Source organism: Panthera tigris, chromosome A3 (assembly GCF_018350195.1).
Source record: "Panthera tigris isolate Pti1 chromosome A3, P.tigris_Pti1_mat1.1, whole genome shotgun sequence".
NCBI lineage: Eukaryota > Metazoa > Chordata > Mammalia > Carnivora > Felidae > Panthera > Panthera tigris.
Genome location: NC_056662.1, coordinates 22,523,031 through 22,533,830, shown reverse-complemented (window position 1 = coordinate 22,533,830; position 10,800 = coordinate 22,523,031). Strand labels below are relative to the sequence as shown.

The following is a 10,800-nucleotide window of genomic DNA, read 5'->3' as shown; positions in this document are numbered from 1 at the left end:
CAATCAAGGGCGCATGCGTAATTGGCAGCCTCTCGCGTCCGTGCACGCGTGCGCAGAACGCCGGCCTCCTTGGAAGCGCATGCGTAGACTAGTATTCAAGCCTCGGCCTTCTGCCCGCTTCTGTCGAGTCCTTACTGGTCCAAATCGGGCAGCGTAACCCATTTCCCCAGCTACGCCACGCCCGGGGAGGAGTCCCCATCTACGTACTGGACGCCACCTCATCTTGTTGTTTGTGTCTGACACGCCCAGAGCCCATTGAAGTTGGGGAGGCCGAAGCCCAGAGAGGTACTTGCTTGCCAAAGGAATACAGTGGGCCACAGGGCATCTGATGCCCTGCCCGGGTTAGGCCATGGTCCCCGCCCTCTCTTTGCATTGTTAGTTACAAAAACGCGGGCCTTGTCTCTCCCAGGACGAAATGGAGCTCTGTACTCAAGTTTGTTTCATTCTATCCTACTCCTACTCTAGCACTTTTTTTTCTGTGGTCCCTTCAATACTTGGCAAAGTTCAAGAATTCTCCTTTGTAGCCTTATTGCAGGCCACCCCCTCCCCAAACTGCTTACAGCTCCTCTGCCTACCCCTATTGCTTCTTCCCTCTGCTCCTTTGCTCAAGCCGTTCCCTCTGGGTAGCGCATTCCAGGTTTATCTTGCAAAATTCTCCAATTTTAAGCCAAAATTGGGAATTAATCCCTCTCAGATTCTTCTTTGAGACTCCAGGCTGAAAATTATATGCTCCCAGAAGCCCAACCGTGCCTATTCCACTATCCCTTGCTGGCATGGGAGCGAGCCCCCAGAGAGCAGGCTGCTTCTTCAGCACCTAGCATGAGGCCATGGAAATGTCCCCTTGCGTATGCGGTCCTTTCAGATCTGAAACCAAATGTTGAATTATTAGAAGCCCATAAAGTCTGAAAGACGAATTGGGGAGGAACAGCTGGAATATGACTGTGGTCACCCTTCCATAGCAGCTACGGTCCTTGGAAGAGTTTTCTGATAGGAGATAGAAATCTCCCTTCCTGTAATTTTCCACCCTGTGGTTCCAACCTGCTGGTTCTAATGGCCATCTGAAAACAGATTTGCTCTTGGTCCCCTGAATATCACACTCTGGGGGCTCAGTGGTACCCAGTTCCTTCTATGTCTGCCCACCTCTATCAAGTCCTTGTTTGTCAGTGTCCCAAGAACAGAACACTGTTCCCAGCCAGGACTGGTCATCCTGAGGCACAGTGAGAATACTGCTTCACGGATTCCAGACCCGGTACATCCTCTGTGCTTTCTCTGCTTTCAATTCTCCCATGGTTTCCGACTGTCCACACGATGTGTACATTCCTTCCCTCGTAAGGCACTGCATGATCTGACTCTCCTTTTTCATCACTCCTCACTCCAGTGACAACCTTTGGTTCCCCTGTTGTGCTCTGTTCTCTGCTAGGCTTCGGTACATGCAGTGCCTCCCCTGGAGCCACCTCCCATCAGCGTCCTGCCTATAATATACCACTATCCCCTTCATTTACTCACCATCTCAACCTCAGGTGCTAGTTCATATATCCTTTCTGTGAGACCTTCCAATTCCTCTTGGCTCCCTGAACACCCTGGGTTCCCCCTACCATTGACATTTGCTTTCCTGTCTTCCAGGCCCATCCACTGCATTCTCAATGCCTAGCACAGGCCTGGCTGTTGTTAGCCTCTCCCCGCCCCCGCCCCCCGGCCTCCTGCCACACCCCTAGAAAAAAATAGAGGGACAGAGATGTAGATTTTTCATATGATAGCCAGTTTCCAAGATGGTCCCCACTGAGCTCTGATTCCTGCTGTTCATGCTCTGTGTGTTCTTCTCCCACACTGAGTAGGGCTGACCTGTATAACCAAGAAGATACTGCAGAAATGACTGTGATTTTCAAAGTTTAGTCAAAAAGCATTGTGACTTCTACCCTGCGTTCTCATAGATTACCTGCTCTAGGGTAAGCCAGCTGCCATGTTGTGAGGATACTCAAGCAGCCCTATGGAAAGGTCTATGTGGGGAAAAACGCCAACAATGACTTGCCAGGCACAGGAGTGAGCCACCTTACAAATGGATCTTCTAGTCCAAGTCAAGCCTCCACATGACTGCAGCCTGATTGACCCTTGACAGCAACCTCTTGAGACGCTGAATCAGAACTACCCAGCTCTCAAATTCCGGATTCACAGCACCTGTGATCCAATAAATGTTTTTGGGCCAATTACACTATAATAGATAACTGACCCATGTCTAATGTGTCCTCTTTATTTTTTCTATGATAAATGTTTTAAAGTTTTTTGTAGAAAATAATATTTTTTGAACACTCTGCATGTTTTTCAGCGGTCATATCACACATTCTAGGAGGCTCTGAGATGTAAGGAGTCACCATCTGGAACCCCTGGTGGCCCCTCACAAGTGACGCCAAGCCAGCCAGTTGGCTGTGGCATCCCAGGACTCCCTCCTTTCCAGGCATCTGGGCTGGGATTGGAGGGGGGGGGGGGGGGGGGGGAAGAGTCGGGTTTCAGATCTGATGGGGGCCCCACCCACCCTGTAAGAGAAATCAGAGAGGAGGCCAAATCCAAGGAAACTCTTCATATGACATACTTTATTTCCAATCTACAACCATTAAAAACCTTTTGTAAGTTTACACTGTACAGTTATTCTTATGTCTGAAATAAGACACAGGGGCAGGGATAGCTGGCGGATTGGACCAGTTGTCCTAGCACCCAATCCATCTTGGGAAGGAGCCTTTTGAAGACAGAAGTGGGGAAGAGAAAACAGTGGACAGGAGAGGCAGACAGTTTGGCCCAAGGATGCCCTTGGTCCCTTCCCTCCCAAAGGCCCTTCCCTGGGGGCCCCCCAGGGCCCACAACTGCAGGACCCTCGCCAAGAAACCAGGCTGGGCAGGAAGGGGGCTTCACAGTATTGGCAGGTGTTGGGGAAGGAGGGCCAAGGTGAGACGACAGGTTCTGGCTGTCTTCCCCAGCTGCTGGGTGTTGGAGCTGTTTTTTGGCACTGTCTATTCAGTTTCCCTGGAGGTGGAAGGAGGAAGGGGAGGAGCTAGGGATTTAGGATTCTTTCCTTGAGGAGTTAGGTTTTTTACTACATGAAGAGAGGCCATGCTCCTATGGTGAGGTTACCAAGGGATACATGGTGAGGGTGTTTTTCTCCTGCTCCTCCTCCCCCCCCCACAAGGACTCATACCTGCTGCCTGGCTAGCACAACCCTACATGGCCTTTTATGAGCAGAGCTGGAACTAAGCCAGAGGCAGGGAAAGGAAAATTATAGCCTTCTTCCTGCCCTCCAGCTTCTAGGAAAAGAAGGACATAATTGTTTTGTTTGGCAGGGAGGGGTGGGCAGGGAGAGTTCCCAGTCTTTCAGGCATCTAGATGAGATTGGTATTTTCCACCTGTTCCTGGTCTGGGCCAGCCTCAGTCCTTCACCAGGCTACACTGATTGATTGCTAGTGTAGGTCAGCAGTTGGCCAACTCCTGTTGTATGAGAATCACCTGGAGGGCTTATTAATAACCCCCAACTTGCTGGGCCCCACAACAGAATTTCTAATTCCAAAGGTCTTGGGTGGGGCCAGTACTTTTCATTTCTGTCAAGTTCCCAGGTGATGCTCCAGCTGCTTTGAGAACCTCCAGGCACCTCATTCTCAGCAACTTGGTGTCCTGAGGCAGTGACAGGGAGCCGGGCCACAGCTGGCAAGGCCCAGCCTTTGAGGCACCAAAATACCTGGGAAGCTTCTGGGAATAGTCTTGTGGTGAGTCCCCTGTGCAGAGAAATAAACTAAGGCACAGAGATCAGAGGCAGAGTAGAGAGAGAGCCAGGATACCAGGGTCCAGTGGAGAGAGGATGGTGATGCAGGATCCCAAAACACAAGGGGTGTTCTGGGGCCCTGAGGATAATCCTGATGCACATCATAAAATCACAGAATGGGGAGGCTCTTAGAACCAGGCAAATGGAGAAGAGATCTCACACTTGGACCAGGTCTCCAGATTCCCAGCTGAGGTTCCTCTTCACAGAACAGTTTGGTATCAGAATTGACTGTAACAAAGCATCCGAGCCCTGACTACCTCAGCCCTCCAAGGATGCTTATTGGAAACCAGAGCTTCTTTCCTTAGGGTCTGGGGTCTCATGGGCTGGTCAAGGGCAAGGAGGGAAGGAAACAGGGCTGATGGGATAAACAAGGGAGGGTCCAAGGAGGGTGAGGGAAGAGTAGCAGGCGGTGAGGAGGACCCCTGGGCAAGGGATGTGGGCCCAGCATCATGTTCCTTGAGGTTCTTGGGTCTATGGATTTTGCAAACTTTAAACGCCATTGGGAGGGGTAATTTGTAAAGCCTGGGCGAGGTTCTGCTAGGATAAGCTATTCTGGAGGCAGTGAGGCCTAGGGAAGAGCAGAGAGGATAGTGCGGTGTCAAATGTACAGACAGACCAATGGGTGAATGACCTAGGAAGAGAAGAACCCAAGCCAAGCCTGGTACATCTGCTTTCCAAACAAGGCTAGGCAGGACTGAGGAGGGTACAGGAGCCCAGAAGGAGGCATTCAAGTCTGCCCCACCCAACAGTGGACGGTGATGGGGTCCTGAGCCTGGGACAGAGAAGACAATAAGGTTCAAGAGTGGACCTAGGGGATGTCCTGCTCAGCTGGGAGGTCGCTGGGGCCAAACCCAATGTGAAGGGCTGGCAAGGCTAATGCTGTCTGAGGTGTTGGAAAGGTGCCTCCTTTAGTGTGAGAAAACACAAAATAAATAAAGCAGAACCCAAGAAACACCACCAAATGTGACAGCAAACATCAGAGATGGACGACCACAGACACAGGCACTTCCTGGACAGGATGGAAATGTGAGCCTGAGGGGGCCAGGGAGGGGTTGCTGACGTACCAGGGAAATCCATGGCAAGGGAGCCGAGCTGGAGAAGCTGTTCTGGGAGCATTAAGGGATGGGTGCTAAGGTAAGCTCGGGTGTTAAGAAGAACACCTGGCCAAGGGCCAGGGCACTTGGTTTGTTGGTGGGAACCAGCTGAGAAGAGGAGGCAGGAGGAGAGGAGTTTTGGTGGAAGATGGTAACAGAGAGGATGGGCAGGAGGAGGGGTGGGGTAGTGAACAGACTGATCCCAGAGAGAGGAAAGGGCTCGACCAAGAGCAAAGAATGTCAGGGTGGAGGGGTCTCATTCACCGCTGGGGATGCAGCACCTGCTGAGAGTCAGGAAACATGGGTCTGGTCCTGTTTAGTTTGACCTTGGGCAAGCCACTCTCTTCTCTGGGCCTGATTTTTCATCTAAAAAGTTGAGGGGGTTTGACACAAAAGGACAGATACTATGATTCCATTTATATGAACTACCTAGAATAGACAAATTCATAGAGACAGAAAGTAGAACAGAGGTTACCAGGGACTTGGTGAGGGGGTGGGGAGGTGTTATTGTTCAGTGGGTACAATTTCAGCTTGGGTGATAAAAAGTTCTGGAAATGGATAGTGGTGACCATTGCATGGTTTCGTGTCTGGGTTAGGTAGTGGCATATTCTGGGTGTTTTGTACCTACACAAAAAAGCCCCCAGTGGGGCAGTGGGTTTACACAGCAAGAAGGATGGAGTTGGGCCAGGGGATCTGATGGACCCAGGTCCTAGTCTAGGCTCGCTGACTTCCCAGTTAGGGGACTCTGGGATGAGACCTGCACCTCAGTTTCCTTATCTGCACTAACCCATCCTACCAAGGCTGCCTCCCAGAGCTGTCCCTGAGAGGTCTGAAGGAGACGGGGCGTTGGGGGGGGGGGGGTTTGGAGGGGTGGAGGGAAGGGGAGAGGGGAGCAATTTCTAGATAGTAAAGTGCTCTAGGTGGAGTGTGTACAGGATGATGATTATTATGACTGAAGAGGTAGTGGGAGCTTGTGGGGGCTGGTGAGGCTGGAAGGTGAGGGACATTCTGGATGGGAGGGGAGAGGGAGGAAGAGCCTGAAAGTTGGGTGCGCAAGAGGACAACAGGCTGGTGATGAAACCGTGAAAAGTGTACAGGGATGGGTATGATGGAACCATATAGTGGTCAGCGTGTAAGAGGGTCGAGTCTTTGGGCCCTTGACTTTGTCATCTGGGAGAGCAACTGGGAGAGGAGTGTCCCTGGGGGAAGACCAAGAGGTGGGGCCCATTTTGAGTTCACAGAAAGCAAGACCTCTTGGAGGTGGTTTTAAATTGGTCAGTCTTTGGTGGGGATCAAAGTGGGAGGAAAACAGGGAGACAAGAAACTGGACACAGATGCTTTGTGCATGCAAGATTTAGGAGCCACTGATGTGCCAACGTGGTCTGATTTTCATTTCAAATACAATCACTGCCACCAGGAGGATCTAGTTTGGCTCTGGGAAGAGGTCAGGCACAGAAAACATGAGGTCATCCAGTTTAGGTCAATCTGGGCAATTGACCAGGTCAGTTAGGTCAATCAGGGTCCCCTGTGTCCCCTCCCCAGCCAACTGGTGCCAACACAATAAGCCTAGTGGTCTGTAGGAAATTAGGACCCCTGGGTTCCTTGGGACTTTGGTGGAAGAGAGTGGAGATGGCAGAAAAGGAAGAAGGATAGAGGGAGTCAGGGAGAAGGAAGAGGAGGAAAAAGTTCTGGGAGTAAAATGGCAGAGGAGGAGTAGGAAGGGGGAAAATGAGAAGAAGGGCAGTGTTCCTTCCTGGGTGCTCCAGGGGAATCCCCACTGTGGGTCAGGCAGTTTTCTGCTTTGGGAATGTTGCCAAGACTTAAAAGGCATTTGAAGAAACAAACTTAGAAATTACATTCCAAAAGAGTAGAGATTTTACAAACCAACCCCCCACACCCCAAAAAAGAAAACACAATCAGTTACTAATTAAAATGCTAAAAATCAAACCAAACCAATATTTACACATAACATTTTCAACCCCATCAAGCCCCATGTCCAGAGGCTTCTGTAGGAACAGTGATGAGTGACCTTGCACAGTGGCATGCAGGAAGTATTGAAAACCAAGATCTGGAGCCTCTGACACCAACTGGAGGGCCGGGCAGCCAGGCGCTGAGACAAGAGATGGCAAGGACAATCTTGGACGAGGACGATGGTAAGGCTGGGCGGTCCGTAAGCCTCAGGGCTCAGGTCTCGCGAGGATTTCTCCCCAAGGCTGGGAGTGCTACCTCCCTGACCCTCCACGGCTTGGGGAGATGGCAGAAGGCCTCTGGTGGCGTGTGGCCTGGTGTGAATCCCCTCACCCGGACATAACCTTGGAGGGGCCCCCTGACCTTTTGGGTGGGAGCAGTGGCACCCCAAAGGGGACAGGCTCTTGGCTCCATTGGCCTGCCCACTCTGCCCGCACAAGTCATTATGGCATAAGGAAGTACCTGGTCAGACCGACATGACCCTCACATTCTGCCCATTGGGAATGGATATGAAGGACTTTGGTGACTTGTCCAGGTGACCCTGAAAGGGCAGGACTGGGAGCAGGTGGGAATGCAGAGGTGTCTCCTGAGTCCTGGGGACAAACAAGCAAAACTGCTGGCTTTTGGTCTTCCTAAATTCCACAGACAAGTGGCTTTATTCTGGTATTTCCACTCTGGGCCCCCAGCCAGTTGCAGGAGGTCCACGCATCTGCGTGTGTGGGGGCATGTGTGCAACCGAAATGGGTTTACTGGCACCGACAGGGAGGCCAGCTGAGGCCTTTCCCGCCACATTGCAATGAGCCACATGGCAGAGTCTGTCTGATGGCTCAGGCAGCTCACGTGGGACGTGGGCAAGGGCGGGCAGTGGAGCTGGGGCTGGAACAGGGGCCAGGAGAGGCCATAAGGCTAAGGAAAGAGGCTGGTGAGAAGGCTGGCAGGTGGTGAGAGCTGAGGCAGGCTGGCACTCTCAGGTCCATGTGCAAAGCTGCAATAAACAACATTCTCGAAGTTCAGTCCTGTTTTCCTGTGAGTTCTCATTTGGGGAATTTGGAGAGATAGCCATGCTCTTGACAGAGCCTTAGGAATCTGTGTTTGACTCCTTAAAAAAAGGTTTCTGAGGGAGGGAGGAAAATGAGGGCAGATGGAGAATGTTTGGGAAGTGGGGACAGCGGCCCAGCCCTCCACCCTGTCAGTGAGCGTTTACAGACTGACTGCTGGGGGCCAGCCAAGTACCTAGCAGTGAGTGAAAAGCAGTGCTCTGAGGCCAGATGGTCAGCGGTACTGGGGAGCAAGCTGCAGGGCTCCAGTTCTACCGGGGGGGGGCCCTCCAAACTTGACCAAGAGACCAGAGTTCAGCTGCCGAGCTGCCTCGTGGGCATGGGGGACCCCATGCCTGTCCATCGTGTTAGAAGCCTCACTTTGTCCCAATGGCAAGAATACATGTCAGAACCTCCAATAAATTACCTTAGGGACTTTGGGGTAAATTAAATTATTAAAATAAAGTAAAACTACCTTAAATATTTATAGTAAGAAAACTTCAAATAAACAACCGAGGAAATGTGTTTCCAGGCCCCAGTCCACTAGCACGTCCTGGGGCACTGGCCTCTTGAAGTGCTCCTTAGCCTGGTGTGGCCAGTTGGGAGTCTCTCACTGGGAACATGTTTGCTCTCCACCAGCCACAGGATGTAAACACAGTGGAGATGTGTCACGCCTCTCCAGGGTGCCAGGGAAAGAGGCCCCCAGCCATCAAGGCAGTGGGTATTTAGGCATTTATCTGTGCACGAGGTCTTGAAACTGACCCTACCTATTTCTGTCTTCAAGGTGTTTCCTGGCAAGGCTGGTGCCCCGCAAGCCACCTTGACCAGGGAGGCAGTTCCAGTGGCTACCCAACCCTGAGCCCCACACTTTTCTACCTCATCTTCCAGTCCTTGCTGCATCTAGGCTATGCACAGGGAGATCCAGGGCTCCAGGATTCCAAGCAGATGCTGGCCCTGGCTACTGCCCTATCATACCCCCTAGAGCCATAGCAATCCAGAGCAGTGGGGCTGGGAGGAGGAAGAAGTGGGGAGAAGGAAGGGATGGGGATGATGCCCACCTCAGCTTCACCAGGAACCCCACGTTGACTCTTACAGCAAAGACTGTTCTTCTCATTGGTGTTTCCTCCCCGTGAAGGAGGACGTGGTTGGCAGGGAACATCTCTGTGAGCCTTTTCCCCTGAGGAGCATGGCCAGAAGTGTATCCTTTCCTTGGCTCTTCTGAGAAGGGGGTTTGGGCAGAACGAGGCGAGGCTCTCCCAATGGATGGGCTCCCAGAGGATCTCTCTGGAACCACTTTCGAAGCCTAGCTGTGGTCTTCCTTCCACTCACTGCCTTCCCCTAGGAAGTCAGAGATCACCACCCAGCAGTCAGCAGGAGACCCCGCTTTACCTGGATGGGAATGCTGTTGTCTGGCAGTGGTGCAGCTGCTGTCCCTCCAGGGCGAGACGATGCCGACGGCATGGGCCCCTCGCCTCGTCCCCTCTCCGTTTGTTCCCCTCAGCTATCCAGGGAATGGGCTGGTTGAGGTGGGGAGCACGGCTGCTCTGTCACTCGCTGGGGGGAGCTGCCCTCTCCTCCCCACCCCAGCCGGACTCTGAGGGATGCAGCCTGCACTTGGAAGGAGAGTGGCGGATGGCAGCGCGGGACGGCCGGGCGAAGCAGGAAGTGAGAGACTGAGTACTGCAGTCACAAACAGCATCCTAGGGGAAGAGAGGAGGAAGTCAGAAAGAGCCAAGAGGCACGGCTACCCAGAGGCTGGGTGGCCAGCTGGGCAAGGAATTTGGACCCAGCCTTGCCTGAGGAACCGGTTCCCAGGGGCTGTGGCCCCTCTCTACACCAATTCTTTAAAATTGTTTTTCTCCCATTAGAACCATAACAAATGTTCATAAATAACATTCCACAATGTAATCAATTCTGGGACACACAGAGAAAAAAGTAGATGTTATCCATCAAACATAAATTCTCAACACATTGCACACCCGTACATTTATCAAAATGACATCATCTGCTACAGCATAGTTTGTAACTGCAAAACATAAGCACTTTTCTGTCGTTATGTATATCTAGATTTCCTTCTTCTTAATGGCTATATACTATACATTATTCTACTGAATGGAAACACAGTACCTTAATTTATTTATCCAATTCATTTTTTACATGCATTTTAGATAGTTTCTAATTTTTTTTACTATTATCAACACACAGGGATAATGGTTAAAAGTGCTACTATAGAACTAAATTGCTTGGTTCAAATCCTAGCCCTGCCATTTACCAGCTGTATGACCTTGGATAAGTTACTTAACCTCTCTGAACCTTGATTTCCTTCTCTCTAAGATGAAGGACATGATGCCTTTCCCAAAATGTTGTGAGGGTGAAATCAAATATAACAGGCAAAGCATTTGGCATAGTGCCTACTAAGTACACAATAAATGTTAGCAATTTTTATTAATAATGCCATACATTTATTTATACAAGCATGTTCTCCCACCTCTGTGAATATTTCCATTGGCTACATTCCTAGAAGAACTACTGAGTCAATGGGTAACATGATATTTTACATAGTGAAAAATATCTGGATCAGCTTTAAAATCAACATCCAAAATGCCACCTGTGTCTCTTGATATATATGTGGTGATATGGGTGTGATGGTTAATTTTATGTGCCAACTTGACTGGGCCACAAGGTGCCCAGATATTTGGTCACACATTATCCTGAGAGCTTCTGTGAAGCTGCTTTTGGATGAGATTAACCTTTAAATCAGCAAAGCATATTGCTCTCTCTATTGGGGGTGGACCTCATCTAATCAGTCGAAGGCTGGAAGACCAAAAACACTGACTCTCCCTGAATAAGAATTCTTCCTGCCTGATGGTCCTACGACTGGAACTATATTAACTAC

The 10,800-nt window shown here is 50.8% G+C and overlaps 1 protein-coding gene and 1 long non-coding RNA gene across 3 annotated transcripts in view; one reads left to right on the top strand and one right to left on the bottom strand.

Annotated features, from left to right (window-relative positions):
* The first annotated feature begins 56 nt into the window (after positions 1 to 56).
* On the top strand, positions 57 to 2,226 carry LOC102966807. The gene is made up of 2 exons (XR_444361.3): positions 57 to 285; positions 1,932 to 2,226. It is a non-coding gene; the product is annotated as an uncharacterized LOC102966807 (long non-coding RNA).
* Positions 2,227 to 2,562: 336 nt separating this feature from the next.
* The window catches only part of SOGA1 (suppressor of glucose, autophagy associated 1), a 69,681-nt gene continuing 61,443 nt past the window's right edge, over positions 2,563 to 10,800 (bottom strand). For both annotated transcript variants that reach the window (XM_007077692.3, XM_042980454.1), the window contains exon 15: positions 2,563 to 9,604. In XM_007077692.3, coding sequence (XP_007077754.3) covers positions 9,452 to 9,604 — 153 coding nt within the window. In that variant the 3' untranslated portion in view covers positions 2,563 to 9,451. The remainder of the gene's footprint in view (positions 9,605 to 10,800) is intronic.